Below are 21328 nucleotides of genomic sequence, written 5' to 3'. Positions count from 1 at the left end.
AAGTAACATGGGTCTTCACAGTGTTCTGATATGCACATAATTTGGGTAGTCTTTATACTATTTTGTGTGCCTAATAAGTCAACCTCCCTTTGCCGGCTTTTCAATTTTCGCCCATCAGGCTTGGAGACAACTATGACATTGGGACCTTGTGTAACCGGCATACCATCTCTAAATGGAGAGCCACTTCTTCCCCGACTTCTTTTTTCAGAAAAATCAAGCCTTTCACATGCAGATGTATCATAAATTTTGACATCAAAGTGCATATACTTGATGTAATTGAATACCAGGAGATATCCAATTTTAAGCCCATGATCGAATGAAAAAACACTCCATCCTTCCTCAAAGGCAAAAGAACCATTAACTTTCGATATTTTTACCTTCCATTGCTGCCCACTCGAATCCTTGAGAACGATTTTCTTATTAACCAAGTCTGACACATTGCAACTAAAATCAGGAGGAATATGCTGCAGTTTAAAACGATGTTGAGAAATAATATACAATATCAGAATCCGTGCCCAATATAAAGAGAAATATACTTAAAAAACAGTACGAAGATAAATGGATTAAGCAAAGCAAAATGAGGATTGTGGTATCTGCGTCAGGCAACACAAAAAACATGAATGAATATATGACGTACCAAGCTCTATGAAAAAGAAAAGATCACCAGTACATTGTTACAGAAGCAAAAAGGGTAAGTGCAGTAGAAGTCAAGAACTTCTATAGATTGGGAAAACACATCATAGAAAATCTCATTTGGTTAGAAGGGATCGAAGATGAAACAAACCAAAAAAAGAAAGAAAGAACTTGCTTGGTTAAGAATAGCGAATGGAAAACAACTCAATATATTTCATCAGCTAATAATGAGACTTGTGTGGATCAGGAATTTTGGAAGTAGGGTAAGAGACTGTGCAAACACCATAATAGATCACATGCAACATGGATTAGTTACAGCTTTGACTTTATTAAGCAAAAATATGCGTCAACTCTCAGGTTTCAATGTTTCATACAAACTATGTGAACAGTGAAATATAAAGCGAAGTGAAGTTCGCATTTGGTTGCAAAGTGCGTAAACCCAGGAAAACTGTGCAGAGAATAGTGTCTTCCATTGACCAGCTCAGGTACCGTATGCAAATAATCCTTAACGTCATCGAACAGAATCCCCAAATTGGAGGGGGGAAAAATAAAGTAGGACCAAAATGAAGAATGAAGCGAAATACAAAACAACATACAAATAATAGCATTTCACAATAATAGTAGTATGGAAAGGATGGGTGAAAAGGAAAGTAAAATGTTGGAGAAGATGATTATGATACCAAGATTCTGAAATAATGTTCTTGAGCGATGACCTTGAAGAAAGAGATAGGAGTGGGTGGTGAGGATTGTTTTGTTTGGTGGAAGAGGAAGCAGTTGTGGGTGCAGGCAGCACAAACTTTGCCACTGCGACTCATCTCTGGCTTCTCACTCCCAACGGTTTATCTTTTCACGTGTATAACTCTGCATTCCAGCTTTGCTTGCTTGTTGTGTACGCTTTGTCTCCCAGCACTGGGCACACCGTTTACGAAGCAGAGTGACATCACCATAGTTACTTCTCCGAGGGAAATGCACCCAACCCAGAATTTATTTGCACGTAAACGGATAGGAAATTTAAAAACTCCTATCTACTTGTTAAAGACTCTTTTTTTATGAGAAATAAATACTATAAGAGAAATTATAAAGCTATAAGAAAATTTAAAAATTATTATTATTACAAATATTACTGATATTTTTTTGGCGTTTTCATAATATTTTATTATTATTTTAAAAATAGCAGCAAGTTTTAATTTTTAAATTTTATTTTTTTTTAAATTATTATTGGCAATATTTATAAATTTTCATTATTTTATTTCTAAATCTTTGTATTTACACCAAAAATCATTATTAATCATTCTTAAATAGTATATTTTAGTAATTTTTTCAAAAGGTGGTATTTCAGTATATATTATTTTTAAATATTATATATATATAAATTTATTTTATTTTTATTTAATTTTTGAATTAAAATAATTTGAATAGTCCTTAAATTTATTTAAAATAGTTATTTTAATTTTAAAATAATAAAATGAGTTATTTTAATCTTTAAAATTATAAAATTAAATATTTTAATTCTCAAAATTATAAATTTATCGATTTATTACTTGAAGTTATTAGAAAAAATTATTATAATCTCAAGATTTATAAAATTAGTATTTTTTTAAAATTATATATCTTTATACACTATTCAAATTAGTTTCTCAAATTATAAGCATTATTTAATATAAATTTAATTTATAAAATATTTTTTAATAAATAAGAAAGAAATAATTTCGTATATCAATAAATTTAAAATAATATTAAAGTCAAGGAAAAAACTCAAATTCAATTGCATACATTTTCTTTTTCTTTTTATTTTGCCTTGGTTTGTCATGTAAATTTTATGTTAACAAGTAATTTATTATATCTAACACGTTACTAGATATAATTTGACCAAAAACGTATTCTCACTAGAAATTAAAGGCATCACTAGCTAATCCACTAAGATTTTGTTGAGCTTGTTGGCCATGTTATGGAAGATGTAGCAAAAACACTCAGGAACGAAATGTAGGTTCGCAGCCTTTCCTATATGAGGAGGTAAAAGGAGACATAGAGGAACTCGCAGGAAAGCTCAAAGTTGTTGGCTAGGTGACTATTAGAGATGTAGATGTTGGAATTATTTTTAAGGTAGGAGAACCACGAGGTGTAATTTTTTAGTAGCTTTTCGTGGAACTAGAGTATTTATGGATTGGATTTCAAAAAATTAATTTAGATCTATTTAAAATTTAATTATATAGATTAGATTTTTAATTTTTTTTAAAAATTGATTTAAATTTAGTTTTAAAATTTAGATTTGGATTAAAACTGGTTTAAAATTTAATAAAAATATACTATAAATATTTTTATATTATTATTAAATTATTATATTAAAAATATATAAACTTTATAATAACTAATATAAAATTATATTTGTATATATTTTAATTTATTAATAATATAATTTTTCTTATTTTTATATTATATTAAACTAATAAATATTTATATATATCCTACTTTTTATCATTTATCTACTATACAAATTAATTATACAGATTAAATTTTAAATTATTTTATTTTATTTTATTAATCAATTTAAAAGTAATTTTAAAATTTGAATTTGATTTAAAATTAGTTTTAAATTTAATTTTTAAGATAATAGTAATTTTTAATACATTTGTAAATTTAGTTTTTAAAGTAAAATTAATTTGTTGCTCACACTGTTGTATTAAATTAATGCATTTTAAGAATATTTTAATAATATTTATTAATTATATTATATTCTATAGAAATTTATAAAATACTTATAATTGATTTTAACTTATTTTTAATAAACAGAGTTAATGATAAAAATTTAAATTAAAACCTATAAAAATAAAAATTAATAATATAAATGATGATAAAATTATTATGTTATAATATTTTAAAAATTAAAAAATAAATATAAATATAATAATAATTAATTTAAAAATATTTGTTATATTTTAATATCTTTAATATAATAATTATATTTTAAATTTTGTTGGTAAAATAGATATAATTAGAGATTTGTGTACCTACAACGTTACAAGAAGCTGCAATTCGATATTATAGCTTTGTACTGTATTGGATAGTTAGAAATAAAAGAATCTTTCTAGTTCCAAATATCCGTCATGATAATGGTCAAATCTTACTACATTTTTGTTATATAACTTTACATTTATTACAAGATAAGAAGTAACAAAAACAAGAGAGAGGGAATAAAAAAAATATGACTAGAGGAATTCAACTCAACGTGCTTCTTGCGACGTTAGTGGTCAGATTTAGAAAAAAGAGGAAAAGAAATAACCAATTTTCATGGATTAAATCTAATTTTAACAAATTAGATTGAAAATATATCCAAATCTTTTTTTATTATGGATTGGACATCTCATTTCATTAAAAAACTAGATTTTTAAATCTAGTTAAATTAAATTATGGATTAGATTTCTAAATTTGAATTTTTTGCTCACCCTTATGTAACTGCCAAAGGACACTGCCATACAGAGTGTCAATGTTGTCTGAAGTCAAAGTGAGGCGCATTTGAGTGTGTTGGTGAGGTAGAGAACCAAGTACTCGCAAGGGTTGTGAACATTATCTCTTTGGAGCCCAAAAGGCCGAAGGGCATTATAAAAAATAGGCACTATCGGCCTTTGATTTACAAAAATTAATTCTCCCCTTCGGCACCATCATGGGAGCAGGAGCGTCTTCGGTACCAGGTTGAGCTTGACAAGGTGTCTCAGTGTCAGGTTCTACTTCCTCATTAACTTTATCATAAGGTAGGAACTTTCCATCCCCAGATAGGTCAAAGCTGAAGTCAACATGGACTTGGTAGAACTGAAAGGCTTGACGTATAACATGATAAAATATGGCCTCATGCTTAACAACTATTTTTTCGTTGCATTCAGCAACAAATTCTCTCATCTTGGCATCAACTTTTTGCCTTTCTTGCGCCACAGTTTCATCCTCGCAACTTCATCCAACTCCAAGGATTTCACCTTGAGAGTCTGTTCGGTAGTACGTAGCCGATCCTCATTTATTTTGAAGTACTCCTTAATCTGAGCAACTTCAATCTCTAGCGCCTTATTAGTTTCCACCAAATTTGATTGGACTTATTCGCTTTCAGCCATAGCCCTTTGAGAGGAAGAGAATTAGCTTTGAACCTTTTCCAATTCCTACATCGGTTCTAACGCCAGGCTACGCTTCATCACCATGGCTCTTGTTTGAAACTCACAGTACTACTACCATCAGACCTATTATTTTGTTTATTCACAGAGCTTCTCCCCAATTTTGACAACAGATCTGGTGAGACAACCTTAGCAGCCCGAACCCCTCAACAAAGAAGGACTCGAAGAAGACAGCTGGAAGGACAACAGTCTGAATGGATGGGCTACTTGCACCATTCGACCCTGCAGCTCGAGAATGCTTCTGCTTTTTCTCCCTCTCGAACTTCTTCTCTTTGCTTTTGTCTTTATTTTTCTTTGGTTGACCTTCAACAAGAGTTAGATCCTGAGAGGGGGCGGACTTCAGCCAAGTGCGGAACTTTATCTAAGTGAAATACTATCTTTTGAAAAAATTACTAATTTAAGAATAATTTGAAAAATCACTACCTTTTGAAAAAATTACTATCTTGTTTGAATAATTTTTTTATTTATGATAGAGTAATTAAGAATTTAAGAAAATAAAAATTTAATTCACTTTTAATTTTTAGAAAATTATTGTAAATACTTTTATAATATTTTAGTCAAAATAAAGATTTTACTATTTATAATGTTAAAAAAATGTTTATCGAGAATAATTAATTTTGTTTGAATGATAAAATAATTTTTTTACAATGAGAATAAGGAAAAAAAAATTCACTTTCACTAAAATCTATTTGATCTACTCAAAATGAAATTTTTGCTCAATATAAAAATATTTAAATATCACTTGTTATTTTGTAAATTAATTTGACTCAAACTAAATAATAGTTTTGAGTATAAAAAATTATTAATATTTTGTTTTATTTAATACTCACTAATAAAATATATCATATTTTAGTTATAATCAATAAATATAAAACTTTTTTCTCTTTAAAACCTTAATCATACATTCTACACAATTTTTTTTAATTTTATTAAATTTGTACATTTTTAATATTTTAATCCTTCTCTATTCGAAATGTAATACATAACCACAATTCTTTGAGTAAAAAAATTGTTTGAGTGATTTTGAATAAAAATGTTTAAAATACTTGATTAAAGCAATTCAAAAATTAGAATGTACGAAAAAAAAATTTAAAGATAAAAATTGTACATCAAATATAACAAAAACTTGAAATTTATATTAAAATATTAAATTAATTAGAAATTACTTTTTACTATAAAAGTCTATTTTATTTATTTTTATTTAGTTTTCATTACTTGTATTTATTTATTGAATTATTTTTTATTTATAATTTTTGATTCGATATTTGTAAAATTATATAAAAAATTGGAGTAACTTTTTTTTTTTCATTTAGAATGACATTCGATTTAGTTTAAATGAATTATATATATATATATATATATACGAAAAAAAATCTTCTTATACCAGTAAAATTTAAAATTTTTTATATTTAATATAAGTTTTTATTTAATTTAAATCTAACAACTAATAAAATAATAAATAATAAATTATTAAATTTAAGTTAAATAAAAAATTTAAATTAAATATAAAAATTTTTAGATTTGAAACGTTATTCTTCAATAAAAAAATAAAAATAAAATATATATATATATATATATATATATATTTAAAAAGAGTAAATGAAAAGAGGAAAGAAAAGACCGGGATCGAAATGCCTTGTCCAATTCTATCCTCGCTTTTCAAAACAAGAAAAGGACAAGCGAAATAGAAAGGAATGTAAATAGACACCTCCGCATTTCCTACGCTTTGCCCTCGATACGCGTGGTTTTTTTTCTTTACTAACTAAAGGTGGCAATACAAACAAACCTTACTGGTTAAGTACTTGTTAGAACAAAACCTTGTCAATCTAAACCCTCGTTATCGAAAGCAAAAGCACAACGCAGTTATCGTGTTAGCAGAAAGCGCACGATCGAAACAACCATGGTTAGGGCTCGTGAGAACTGGGAGAAGCTGGTTCGAGCGACGCTGAAGAGGGAGCAGCTGAGAAATGCAGGCCAAGGCCATGCCAGAGTTCCCAGCGGAATCGCCGGCGCTGTTCCTCCTTCACTCGCTCAAACCACCAACATTGATTTGATCTTGCAGGCCGCCGACGAGATTCAATCGGAGGACCCTAACGTCGCTAGGATCTGTAAGTGTTCAATTTTTTGCTAAGTCAGAATCGGTTACTGAGTTTCAATTTCTGAATGTGAGATCTATGTATGTGTGATTGTATGCTATGAACTTTGTTTGATGTGGAAGGGGCTCTTCTAGAACTGAAGTTTGTTTAGTTTTTTTTTTTTTTTAAGTAGTTTGTGGGGCTGGGTTTGGGGATTGAGGAAAAATTGTTTCTTACGGGAATTTGAATTTACTGGTGACTAAAATGAAATATATGCTGAAGATAGAATCATGTTGAGACGAGGATGAGTAATTGGAGCTGGAGGTGGTGTTCGTCACGCACAGTGAAAAAGTGAACATGGCAAATACAAAGTGAGAGATGGCTTAAGTAATAAGTAGATGTGAAATGGAAGGAGGGAGCGGTGTTATGAACTAAAATGGATGGAGGTTTTTTGTTATTGGAAAGTTATAAACAAGCTTAGGTGACTGGATCCTAGTTTTGTTATGTTTGAGCTTTGTTTGGTTATTCCATATTCAACATCAATTGAGCATCAAGTTTGCCAATTATTGATTGGGCTTAGCTTGGAGGAGTAATACAAGGGTCAGGGCTTAGCTTGGAGGAGTAATACAAGGGCCAGGGCTTGTTAGTCTTATCTGTAAAGATGAAATGCTGGGTCATATTGAGAGACCTATAAATTAGATCTCTATGCTAGGAAAAAGAAATAGGTGACTAACACCAATGGGGAGTTGCGATTGGTGTTGAAACTTGAAAAGTAGTAAAAGCTAAGGAGGATCAGACATAGGAATTGCATGTTTGGTCTTGTGTTCTTTAATATCAGGCGTATGTATCTTGATGTTACATAATCAGTGTTGTCAAATAACGGTCATGGTGGCCCCATGGAGGATGTTAGTGGTTGCTTTGCCCAAACCGTCACAACCATGGGGGATTTATGATGGCAGCCATTATGTGCTTGGTGGCCATGACAGAAAATGTTCGTTTTTGAGGGAAAAAATGAAATGGGCCTCTAACCTGACCATATTAGTCAATAGTATGAATAGCGGGCTTGATCGCGGAGGAGCATAGTAAAGCAGCTCCTTGTCATGATTCTGAGGTTGTTGCATTGTGGTTTTGTGTAGAGGATGTCACGCCACGATTTGCAGCCCTGAAAGGTGAGAATCAGGGTCATCGTGACCCCTATATCAAATAGGGACAAAAAGGAAAGTTTGCCCTCCTTTTCCTGAAGTTAGAATGCTGTTTAAGGGGGGCAGTTTTGGGATTTCATCTCCCTTTTACAGCGAGATGCTATGTGCTGCTCTTCTGTCTTTGTTAATCAAGTTTGAACCCTACCTCCATCTTTGGTTCTCTTGCTTTGTCCTCCATCTTTGACGTCACTTTCTGGTGTGAGTTACACCATTTTTGGCCAATTTCCAATTTTCATTTTTGGCGAAATCCAACTTATTTCTGACGTGACCAGAGATGTTTTCCGGTTGTCTTTTTCATCTTTGGCTAAACCCAAACTATTTTTGATGAGATGTAGACATTTTCTGATGATAGGTGTTTTATGGCCAGACCATTTGCGTTAGAGCTTTTTCCAATGAGTGACCATTTTTTGATCTATTTTTCTTCTTTGTTTTGATTGTCTTTAGAATAGCGGTCATCCTGCTGTAGTGTTTTTGAGGTTTGTCGCTTTGTGCCGCTTTTCGGGATTGATTATTATGAACCCGACCTAGTCCAAAGTGACCTAAGAACCTGAAAGCATACTTATTAATAGTGCTGCTATCGCGCCTGTTCAGAGCAGTGGTGGCCTGTGAAATACTTGTTGTCGTGGAGGTTGCGCCCTAATTGCAGATGTATTTTTGGTATGGGTGCTCGTTTTGGAAGCTTGATGGAGAAAGGGAGTGAAAGTACAATTCTTCCCCGCTACAGTGTCCCTTGTGCCTTTTAAAGGGCAAAATAGACTTTGTCCCACTTAAAATTTTTTCTTACTCTTCTTGAGCAAGCGTCCCTCTATACAGCACTATACCTATTCTGTCTCTCGAACTCTGTTTTTCTTTCTTTTCTCTGAAGCCAACTTCAACTTCTTCTTCACCATTGTTGCTGAAGAAGACATCCTTTCTGGGTATTTTCAGGGGACTATGATTGCAGGGGCCTGTTTTTTGGCATGTTTTCCCTTTTACTTCCCTGTGCTCTGTTTTTTTGCTTCAAACAGTGTTCTATTTGTCACTCTCTCTGCATCTATTTTGCTTCTTCTGGTGCTTTGTTTTTCTTCTTCAAACAATGCTCTGTTTCTCACTCAGTCTGCATCTTCTCCAAAGGCTGTGTTCCCTTTTCCATCATTCCAGCCATGGAATTATCCTTTTTTATATTTTTGTAGGCATAATATATATATTATACCATTTTATTATGACCACCATGTTTCTGCCATAAGCTGCCATGGCATCTGCCATAATCTTATGGCGGTTTTTGGCTGTCCGCCACAACCCACCCTTCGCCATTGATAACATTGTACATAATGTAGCTTTGGTATTTCAAATGCTTACAGAGCACCTACAATGAATATCCAGATTCCGAACATGCAAGAACAGTGCTAGGAGTTCTGAAATCAGTAGGCCTAAAAATAGGCAACTGGGAATAATTGGTGCTGTCTGAGAAATATCTGAAAACGTAGAACAGAAGAAAAGTTACTGATTGAAAAAGGTGTGGTGGCTTTAGTGGACATCAAATGATGACCTAAAAATGAGAACAAAAGTGACACCTTTTTGAATGAGGGTATCCTGGGAAAAGACATTTGAAAGCATTGGTAGTCAGCTTTTCCTTACCTAAAGTAACATTATAAACATTACAAGGGCGTCCTAAAATATTAGGAGAGGTGAAAAACACAGGGTTATCGGGCAACAACCAAAAAGATAGAAAGGGGAGCTTGATCCTATGACACATACAGGCATTTGGTTTATCAAAGAACAAGATGTAAGAACCTCATGATCCCAGAAGCTATATGAATTATGAATTGCCCATGTACATTGAATGGGGGTAAACTCATGGTAAAAGGAACATTCTAAATGCTACTGTGTCCTATTGCAACAACACCCATTGTATGAACCAGGTATTCATTCCTTTCATCAATATCATCTTGATTAAACGAGAGTAATGTTGTAAGAACTAAGAATATCATTCCCATGATAGTTAGATATTGTACTCCAGAAGCCAGGATGCACTTGCTGATATTTGAATACCACCAGCCTTTGACATTTGAATATCATGATGCCACATTAGCATTCTATCATCATTGTTAGGTTAAAATAGATGGACTTGTGGAGGATTTAATTATTGGAAATTTGAACTTTGAGGGATAAGTTTAGTTAAGTGCTCCATTATGTTATCCTCTATATGTGGCTTATTTTTTCTATTATGTTATTTTACCTCATTTTTATGCTTTCAACATAACTTGTTTACATTTTTCCTCAAGTTTTGGGTAAAGTTTAGATATACCATTTAAGCTTATCTTCATGTTCATGTCTTTGTCTTGGGAAATCTCAAGATATCACAATTTGTTGCATGATAATATATCAAAGAAAGTATGTTTTGAGCTTTAGTATGTCGATAGTGTTCTTATTGTGACATGCCGTAGTAAGATCTTTAACTTTTGATCTTCAGTGTGCGAGCAGGCATATACTATGGCTCAAAATCTTGATCCCAACAGTGATGGTAGGGGAGTTCTTCAGTTCAAGACTGGTTTGATGTCTGTAATCAAGGTATTGGTATTGATTGGTGAATTTTGAGGCATGCATTGAACAGGAAACCTTTATGGTCATTTGATTCCCCCTCCGCCCTGCAAGTGAGTTTAAAGTACTTATCAGCTCATTTGCTTATGATTTTCACTTTGCTGTGTTCTATAGCAAAAACTTGCTAAGAAGGATGGGGTGCGGATTGATCGCAATCGTGACATTGAAAACCTGTGGGAGTTTTATAAACGGTACAAGCAACGTTACAGAGTGGATGACATCCAACGAGAAGAACAAAAATTGCAAGAATCTGGAACTTTTAGCTCCACCCTGGATGAGTATGTCTAACTCATGAACTCTTTCTTAATCTAACCTGCAAATATGCAGCTTATGTCTTGAGTGAGATTGATAGAGGTTATTTGTTCTTCTTTGCTGGCACAATAAAGCTTGATGTTTATATGCAAATATGGCCTCAAATTATTTTTCTCAATGGATAAAATAAACTTGCTTTGTAGGAATTGCTTATATATATATATATATATATATATATATATATATGTTAGTGAAAGTTCAAGGCTTGGTTTGTTTGATTTGATTCAAAATTATTTAAAGGGAAACTTAATATGAAAGACTATGTTTGTTGGTGTCCTTTGATGAGTTTTCTTGAAATACTTTCTTACCTTCCTGGTTGGTAAAGCTGATGGCAGGTCAGTGTTCAGCCTTCGCATTTTTTTCTGAGATAAGTAATTAAAGTGTAATGGAAATTGTCTGTGGCCAAAAGAAGTCATTGTGCTGAAGTCTTGAAGGTGGTGAAAAATAATATGAAAATATGTTAGTATGTAAAATAATAAGTTGAGTGCATGTTTGGATGAGATTATTCTGAGCAAAATAATTGCTTATTTTTCCAAAGTTCTTTCACATATCTGCCAAAAATAAATGATTATTTTCTAAAATTAAGCTTATCCAAACATGCACTAATACTGGTGGCAGAGGAGGAGAAAGAGGAGAGGAGTAGGAATCTCCATTGTGTTGAAAGCTCTAATACCATGTGAATGGTCCATGTTTTAGATTAAAAAAAAAAATGAAAACAAAATTTGATAAGATGAGAAAGTGTGATTTTATTACATCAACAGCATTGTTACAAGAGGAGCCACACTTATGTAGAGGAGAAAGGATACAATTGTGACTATGAAAAGCACTAACTAACCAACAGAAAATACACTTAACTCCAGTAATTGATTAACAAAAGTCAGTTGTGATTAACTAAAAACAATTTATGGGTTACACTCGGATAGACTGTCCATTTACTTTACTTAAGTCATGTATGTTCATAATTTGGAGTCCAAGGCCACTTTTCTCACTTAACAACATTTTAAAATATGCAGCAAGACTTTCTGAATTACTTTTTCATTTTTGTTGATTAAAACTTGAGTTTATTTTATCTAGATTATACTTTGCTCTGGGATAATATTTGTGCAAATTGTTTTGGTGTTAGGTTAAAACTTAGATCATCAGAAATGAGAAAGATAATTGCCACATTACGAGCTTTAGTGGAGGTCATGGAGGTGCTTAGCAAGGATGCTGATCCCAGTGGAGTTGGAGGGCTCATAATGGAGGAGGTACTCATTTATATTAAGATGTATATCAAAAGTGAATTAACTTTGCTGATCATGCATTGGATGCTATTAATTTCATTGCCATTCAAAATTTGTTTTTTAACTGTTTATTTTATTATTGATAATTAATATGATGGTGTTTTAAAGTTATGAGCTTCTATTTTTTATTCCTTTTGGATTAGTAGTTGACATTTAATCAAGAAATCTGGAAATCTTTTGACTACCTGTTGTCATTTGTTTCTCTTAAAATTCTATTTGAGCTTTGAAAACTTCTTAAAAACTCATTTAAACTAACTGATTGCAATTTGAAAATAACTCATCATCTTTGTCTTCCTTGTTTTCCTAGTTGAGAAGAATAAAAAATTCAGGTGTGACGTTATCTGGAGAGCTGACACCATACAACATTATTCCTCTGGAAGCTCCATCACTAACCAATCCTATCAGAATTTTCCCAGAAGTAAGTTAAACCCTTCAGAAGATTTGTGATATCCTCTCTGTTTCTTAAATGACTCACATTTGATCTGTTTCCTTTATTGATAACCACTAAAAGGTTCTTAAGTTATAAATATTGACACACCCATTTAAAATTTCCTGTGTGATTTCTGTAATACTATCCTGGAATTCACACATTCTTCTTACTAGTTTCTGTAACTGACCTTTGGTTCTTAATATCAGGTTAAAGCGGCAATATCTGCAATTAGATATACTGAACAGTTCCCTAGACTTCCTCCTGGATTTAAAGTATCTGGACAAAGGGATGCAGACATGTTTGATCTTTTGGAATTTGTGTTCGGTTTTCAGGTTTGTAATGAATGTAAATTTTTAATTTTCGTTGTTGCAGTGTATCATGGCTAATTGTATGGTAACTAGCACATCTCTTCATAGTTTCTTGCTGGAGTAATATTTTTTTAATAATTTTTATTGCCAATATTGAAGGTTGTTCCCATATTAACAGTATGTCATCTTTACCACTAACAAATAACAAATGAGGGACATTTTTGTAGGACGCAACCCTTGACATCCACCTGTTCCAATGATGCCAAATACTCCTCTCTCTGATAAAGTTCATCTATATTGAGAGAGTTATATTCCTCTTTTTATAATTAAACTCTGTTATTCTTGCTAAAAGTACTTTGCATGTATTACAATTCATAGGCATTTTACACTCAATTATTAGATTTAATAAGGAAAAAGATGGCATAAAATATTTGTTTTCGCTCTCCTTTGTGTCTGCATTGCCATTGTCTGCTTTGTATTTTTAAGAAAGATGACAGTGTCATAGTTGTGGTGAAAAGGATTTTGTTAGGCACATACGCATAAAGTTATGTGGAAACTAACAAAGATATAAAGAAGGACCAATCTGAAAATAATGAAACTATGGTGATGACATGGGGACTGATGCAGATTTAATGACAGACCAATATACCTGGAATAATGCACCTCTTGATGGATAGTTTGTTTAAGCTTAAAAGAAAATAACTTTATGTGATAAAAAATTCCATGTTTATAAAAATGTGGTAAAAATAACTTCATAATTATGGTAAATTAACTTTCCTTGGTTGGCTTCATAAGTAACTAGTATTTTTCTTTATAAAAAATACTAACCCAGGAAAGTAGTATTGACCATGTTTAGCTGATTTTACTCCCATGGTACAGGTAGGTATGTTGCATTGCCATGGGAAGATGGAAACTTATTGAATATTATTATTTGGAGTATTAAAATCTAACCAAAACATTCCTAGGTGTAATACTCCTTTAAATGCCATTTCTGGGAGTGTAATAATATATATTGAAACAAATGCTACCTAATAATTAAATGGGGTTGAGGTGGGTTTGGAGAAAAAGAAATATTCAAACCAAATAAATGGAGTTGGGTTGGTTTTGGGAAAATTTTATGTTCAACCTGAACCTAATCAATTCGATACAACTTAGCTTGGTTTGGTTTGGGATATCTGTTATCCAATGTTATCAATGACAGATGGCAGGTCATGGTGGAAAGTCCATGTAAAGGAGAATTGCTGCTCTCAACCCAAGTAATAACATGGCAGAGGTGTTAGGAAAAAAAAGAAAAAACAGAAGGAATACGGAAACTGATAAAGAAAATTGAGAAAATTTGAGAAAGGAGTTTGATAAGTGAAAGAAAATTAACCCAAAAAACTGAATTATGATTAAATAAAGTTTTGAATTATGAATTTTCTTGGATTTAGATGTATTTTCCCACCATATGTTTAATATATTCTTGATGATAATCTTAATTTTCGTATATGCAGAAAGATAATGTAAGGAATCAGCGTGAAAATGTTGTTTTGATGATAGCAAATAAGCAGTCTCGACTTGGCATACCTGCTGAAACTGATCCAGTGAGTTCTTTTATGAATTCAATTTAGTGCAGTTTCACTATCTACTCTTTTATATTTCATTTTGTAGGCTTTCTGTTTCCTTCTATCTGTCTTGAAAGAATACCCAATTGTTTGGAATCAGACTTTCAACTATTCTCAAAGGGTTGGCATAAAACTTTAGCATGAAATTGTCAAAGTGATGGAAACCATAACTTTGTTATGGTGGTGATGTAGTTACTAGTTTCCTTAGTTTGTTCTTTGCAATTGAACATGTCAAATAATTTGGTTATAATTATACATCTTTATAACAATGTGTTCCTTCGATAGTAACATTTGGTGAATGAGTAAGACTTTGCCATGATTTCTTATATCTGCTTCTTTGACTTAGAGTTGGTTAAATTAGGTGAGAGAATGCTGCCATATATTTAAGTCGTCTGTGGTCTTGATGCTTTAAGGTTTTTTAGTTTCTGTTGAAGTTGGAAATTAATAGAAGCTGTGGAAATTCATTGCCCCATTGGTTGGTGATATGTGCTAGGGGTCTGTTCTCCTTTATGCTCCTTTATGGGCTCTACTTTTATGTGTAGCACTAATGTATAGGCTTGAGATAACATTCTTAAAGATTGACTGAGTAATTTGCTTGGCTGAAGAAGGAATATTAGCTTGATTGTGAGGAATTAGCAAGCATATTTAATGTTATATTTTATGTAATGTGTTGCTTTGGAAGACTGGTGGGAACCTTCTTTTCTATTGTAGAAAATGTGAACTCAACCTATCAAGACAAATAAAAATTAAAAATAAACCAAAACTGGAATAACAGCAACTAGGCTAGTTCTTCGAGGGGCTAGCTTCCTTCCCATGTCACTCCAGAACTGAACCCTTGAAAAGCCCATATTCTTAGTGTCTTTTCCTTATTAACCTAATCCTAGCTCAATTTCCCCCTTTGCTGCCCCACTTGCCTCAGTTGCCTGCCTGTGTGCAGGTTATGTGAACCCATATTGTATTACACTTCTTTCTTCCTCATTTCCCATTCTCACGCAAGGCATAGTCCAGCCCACGTTCCCCACATGATCGAACTAAAATCCAGCATACTAGATATTTACTGACTATATTCTGTGTGTGCTCAGTGTGGTCTCTTGGTAAATGTACATGGAAATTTTTTGTTTTCTTCCATAGTTGTTGTTGAATTTCTTATTGACCAGACATCCATTGATAATTTTTGACTAGTTTATTTTTCTTTCAAATTATGAATTTTTTGCTCGTGTCTTTTGTCTGTGGGGGTGTAAAGAAAATAGATGAGAAAACTGTCAATGAAGTCTTCTTGAAGGTGCTTGATAACTATATCAAGTGGTGTAGATACTTGCGAATTCGCCTTGCATGGAATAGGTCAGTACTTCAACTTACTCACGCTTTGAGTAGCTTTTCTCTTTCATAGTTTGCTTGAATGAATTTCATTTCATGTTTCCTGCAGTTTAGAGGCAATTAACCGTGATCGGAAACTTTTTTTGGTTTCCCTGTATTTTCTTATTTGGGGTGAAGCTGCAAATGTCCGATTTCTTCCTGAGTGCATTTGCTATATATTCCACCATGTAAGTCTCTAATTGAGCTATTCCAATTTTGAGCCATCATTGCCCCTGTTAGCATTTTTAGTTTGTTACCATAACTAAATTTTCATATCACTTCTTATACTTGATCTTTCTTTCAATGTGTGCTACCACCATGCTATTTGGATTTAGGTTGTGTTCTAGTAAACAATGAACTGGTTATTCAATAAGCTCTTGTAAAATAAGAGCATATTTATAAACTTGACTGTGTACCAATAACCTATGGATATCTGTCACACATGTGCATGCACACATAAGTATCTTCTTTCAAGATAAATGATTTGATAACAGTTCTTTGTGCGTGTGTATATATATATATATATATATATATACACACATGCATATACATATATTGTTTTCTTAAAATTGGTATTCTCACAACTCACATCAGTTTTCAAGGAAATTCTTCTAGTGCTCTCTTTTTGACAGGGTACAGATGCCCTTGGCAATTAATAGCCTGGTCTTTAGTCAAATGTTTCATTTTATTGAAACAAATATAACACAACTTCCTTTATTTTATAGTTCATGTGCGTTAAACTTGGCAAATATTAGCCACTAATTGCTAAGGGTTATTATTGACATCCACATAAAAAGGAGGGGTTTTAAACCTCCCTATTTTGAAGATTAGCTTCAGCTTAATATATGGGTGGTTTTCATTAGATTTTATGTTAATATTTAAATACCTTTTGACATAGTTTTGTACCCGTTAAAGTAAGTTGTATGTTTTGAATTCAAAAGGTTAGACAGAAACATTGTAAATCAATGCTTTCATATCTTATTTTTTTAAAATATTCTTCTCTTTTGGTTAAATTTTAGTCTCTAGAGTTGACACTTATTTATGAATTAATCTTTGTACTTAAAAAAGTTACGTTTTAGTCCCTATACAAGTGTTTTGTTATATTTTAGTTTCAACTGTTATAACATTGTTAATGATGAAGAGATCAAAATATAATAAAATATTCGTATAAGGACTAATTTGAAAATGTCAAATATAGTAACCAAATGTGTATTTTAATTATAATTTTTAAAGAATACAAGATAAATTTAGTTGAGAAAAGACCTTTAGTATAATTCAATTTTATCTTAATAGCATTTAGTTCTTGACTAATAAGTGATTTTATTTAATTTTATATTTTTACCTTTTAACCTCCTTTTTAGAGGAATAACAAAAATGTCAATGTTGATAATTTTATTATAAATTTTTAATATGTAATTGTCTCATTTAATATATAATATAGCTTTTATATGATATATTAAATTTTATAGAATCTTTGAAAAATACATTTTTTATAAGAAATGAAATATTTACTATATTTGAGATATGAAATTACATTGTTGCTCAAAATTTAAAAGGATCAATTTTATTACATTAGTGAATTTGTTACTTTTCTATTATGATATAAGTAAGCAATTCTTGTTATATTGACTCAAAATCTCATTAATTGATCTTTATGATAATTTTTCTTTCAATTAGATATTTTATCAATGAAAAAAAATATTTAGGTATATTTAGTGTTTTTTTTTCAATTGTAATAAACAGTCTTTATTATATGTGAATTATTCTTAGTATTTTATTAACTATAATTGTGATTTTTTCAATTATATATGTATTTAACAAATCGATAAGATTTACATCACAAGTATTTAACTATAGTATAAGTATATATGATCTTGAATAAGAAATAATGATTTTTGACTTAAATATATGAGTTTTCAGTCTTGTAAAATTTCATGATTATTTTATTTGGTACTTCATTTTTAATTTTTTCTAGAAAAGTATACCAAAAATGTTTATTTATTTTGGTTAAAATATTCATTGAATTCTTATAGTTAACACTCATTTATAAATTAATTCTTATACTTAGAAAAATTTATGTTTTAATCCTTGTACAAGTGTTTGTTACATTTTCGTTGCTGACATTGTAACATCATTAACGGCAAAGACTAAAACGTAAATGACAAGTATCAAAATGTAATAAAACACTGGTGCAAGAACTAAAATATAACTTTTTTTACGTATAACAACTAATTTGTAAATGAATGTCAACTATAAGAACTAAATATGTAATTTAACGTTCTTTTTTTTATGTTGAATACACCGTATAGCTCTATGCTTCAGTTTTACTTAGGTAGCCCATTTTCATATTGTTAAATATTTGATGCACAGGAAGCATAAAGTTAGTCATTTCAAATCACTTTTAATGCTAATTTTTTTCACCCATTTGTTATTTAGATGGCAAAAGAGTTGGATGCTTTATTGGATCGTGGAGAAGCTGAACCTGCAATCAGCTGCGTAACTGATGATGGTTCTACAAAATTTCTTGAGAAAATAATTTGTCCTATCTATAAAACGCTAGCTGAAGTGAGTTTCTTTTGTTCACCACCTTCTTAGTATAATGCAGTTCTATGTTTCAAATCTTATTATCCATCGGTGTTCTACATTAATTGAAATTTATTTGTTGAAATGAGTTGCAAAGTGCCATTTTGTTGCTGAAAGCGTACATTTCAATATTCACCTTTTGTGTATGCAACCAGCAGTGTGGTAAAATGCCTGATCCCAATGAACTTTTACCTAAGTAGGGGGATATAGCAAAGTTTTGTAACTGGACGTACTACTAGTAGTTTTATTTTGTTTGGCTTGTACTAGGTTCTGTACTAGTACTGGACCCTGATTGGTTGTATAAATTGATTTTAGTGCTTTGTATTGTAACACTTATATGTTCTATATCTTTTGTGAAATTGACTTTAGTTTGATTCATGCAATAATGACTTAAATTTAATAACTATATTTATAATTAATAATTAATGATTGGTTAAGTAATCAATCTATATATGAATAATGAACAACATATTATTGGAATCCTTAGAAGTGTTCGAGTGCTATGCTATGTGTCATCTTGAAATGAAGAATAAAAAATGTAAGTGGGCTAGGGGCAAAATCCTAGGATATTTTTTATGTATTACCTAATTACATGTAATGATGATTTTTGTATCAGTGTGAAACTTAATACGTGGTCATTTTACTGGGGTTTCACTGACTGAAATGCTGTGAGTTGGGCAGCTTTGTTCCATTAAGTTTTTCTTTTTTCTTAGCTCTTTATGTTTGTACTTGTGTTTGTGCACATGTGCTTTGTAGGATTTTTGGTATTTTTATACTGTCTGTAGGTTATATGTTGTCTACCTATTCTTTTGTATAATTATAATTGTCTTTAGTTATCCTTTTTATTTATACCATTGCTTAGCACCTTCTCCCCTTCCAAAATTTTGCAGGAGGCTGCCAGAAATAATAATGGAAAAGCTGCACATTCAGCATGGCGGAATTATGATGACTTCAATGAATACTTTTGGTTTGCAGACTGGTGCCTTGTAACATTTTGGCTAGTAGGTGGACTTAACAATTGTCAATAATAATCCGCGATTATATGCAGGTCACCTGCTTGTTTTGAATTAAGCTGGCCAATGAGGACGGATTCACCGTTCTTGCGTAAACCTAAAAAATCAAAAAGGGTTAGTTTTGATGCTTCCTTTACACCTCTCTTCTATGTTCCTTGGGTAGTTATTTTTAAAAAAATTTTGTTTATATAATTTTTTCCCCTTCAGTCTGTGCAATTGTTTTCAGTGCTATTGTGATAATGATTATTCTTGTTTACCATTGATCATTTTGCAATAGTTTTTTAATTTTTAAAATGATATATTTTCTATTGACTGGTTTGGAAATTATTTTCCACTTGTATTCAAGATTATAAATAAATTATAAATTATTTTCTTGTTTTATGATTGTGGGGTTGTTGACATGATCTATGACAGACAATTATGACACCGTTTGATTTATGTGGCTTGGTTTGGTTGTTGTATAATTGTGTAGTTGCATTGTTAATTATTAGGTCATTGCATTTCCTTTTCTGTTGGTATCATATCCACCTCCCTAAATTCTATTGTTTCTCCTTTATGTAATCCCCCATTTCTAAAATAAAAGAATAATGGAAATAAAAAATTTAGTCAGTGTTCTTTGGGATCAGGCAATGCCATTGTGTTCTTTCTCCATTTCTACCAAAGAAATAAAAATTCGTAGCCCTTGTACAGTTGTACTTGTGACTGAATCCTTCTATCGACTTGTAATACTGGTGGTTTTGGTAGGTCTTATCATCACCTATTTTAGTTTAATTTTTTGTTAGGTTTTTTGGTTACTTTTGTTTTGTAGAGTATACTAGCAAGTTTCCAATGCATTGCATGAGTATTTTTAAATTTAAATAAAATTTAGAAATACAACAATAAATTTCATTAGTAGCTTTTTATAAGGCATTTTATAGTTTTTATGAAGCATTTATTATGTTTTTTTTTTAATATATATTTACCTTTGGTGAGAATCTAAATTAAAACCAATAAGGGGGTATTAATTGAGGGTAGTATTATCTTGCTATAATATATATTTTTTTTTTAAATCAAGAAGATTAATTAACTTTAACTATTTTTTATTGGTTTGTGTAATTTAGTTAAAAATGCTTTATAAAAGGACCAAATGAAGTATTAAATTAGAATGAATTAAAAAGACAAGATTTTAATATTGAAGAGGAAATTATGAAAATAAATTTTTAAAATCAATTCACATTATCTTTATGTATATGGTGTGTCAAAAGTTTAAATTCATTTTCAAATTAGGAGGCTGGAACATGGGAAGGGGTCAAATTTATCTCGACGGGAGCAAGAGTAATAATAATGTTTATAATGCTACAACAGCAAGTATAGTAAAAAGAATCATATGTAAAGAAAAGGGGGATACGGAATAACTATAGTGGATGCATTAGATGGACATGAAGTGATTGATATTATACCTCTAGGACTAGAACTTCTTGTTTTAGAAGGTGAATCTATCAAACTTGATCAACCATTAACGAGTAATCCTAATGTGGGTGGATTTGGTCAAGAGGATGCAGAAATAGTACTTCAAGATATGTTACATGTCCAAGGTCTCTTGTTCTTCTTGGCATCCATTATTTTGGCAAAAATCTTTTTAGTTTTTAAGAAGAAACAATTTGAGAAGGTTCTATTGTCTGAAATGAATTTCTAGGCCTTCTGATTTATTAACATATTAAGTTCTTTTTACCACTGTCTCTTAGGCACCGACTGATTCTACCATAGAGGCCAACGATAGGTAATAACTCCCCCCTCCCCCAAACACAGCTTA

The 21328-nt window shown here is 31.3% G+C and overlaps 1 protein-coding gene across 4 annotated transcripts in view; it reads left to right on the top strand.

Moving 5' to 3' along the window:
* The first annotated feature begins 6514 nt into the window (after positions 1 to 6514).
* Positions 6515 to 21328, top strand: part of LOC113862803 (callose synthase 10) — a 52890-nt gene continuing 38076 nt past the window's right edge. For 2 of the 4 annotated variants that reach the window (XM_027496013.1, XM_027496023.1), the window contains exons 1-12: positions 6515 to 6898; positions 10520 to 10617; positions 10762 to 10925; positions 12083 to 12206; positions 12550 to 12660; positions 12879 to 13004; positions 14474 to 14563; positions 15828 to 15925; positions 16011 to 16128; positions 18377 to 18505; positions 19414 to 19490; positions 19572 to 19650. In XM_027496013.1, coding sequence (XP_027351814.1) covers positions 6691 to 6898; positions 10520 to 10617; positions 10762 to 10925; positions 12083 to 12206; positions 12550 to 12660; positions 12879 to 13004; positions 14474 to 14563; positions 15828 to 15925; positions 16011 to 16128; positions 18377 to 18505; positions 19414 to 19490; positions 19572 to 19650 — 1422 coding nt within the window. In that variant the 5' untranslated portion in view covers positions 6515 to 6690. Of the gene's footprint in view, positions 6899 to 10519; positions 10618 to 10761; positions 10926 to 12082; positions 12207 to 12549; positions 12661 to 12878; positions 13005 to 13265; positions 13286 to 14473; positions 14564 to 15827; positions 15926 to 16010; positions 16129 to 18376; positions 18506 to 19413; positions 19491 to 19571; positions 19651 to 21328 lie in introns of those variants that run through there. The other 2 variants (XM_027496032.1, XM_027496041.1) reach the window with 2 other exon arrangements.

The sequence above is a fragment of the Abrus precatorius genome, unplaced genomic scaffold, assembly GCF_003935025.1.
Source record: "Abrus precatorius isolate BTA unplaced genomic scaffold, Abrus_2018 Scaffold10, whole genome shotgun sequence".
Taxonomy (NCBI): Eukaryota; Viridiplantae; Streptophyta; class Magnoliopsida; order Fabales; family Fabaceae; genus Abrus; species Abrus precatorius.
Note: the sequence above shows the minus strand (reverse complement) of the source record. Positions and strands in the feature narration are given on the sequence as shown.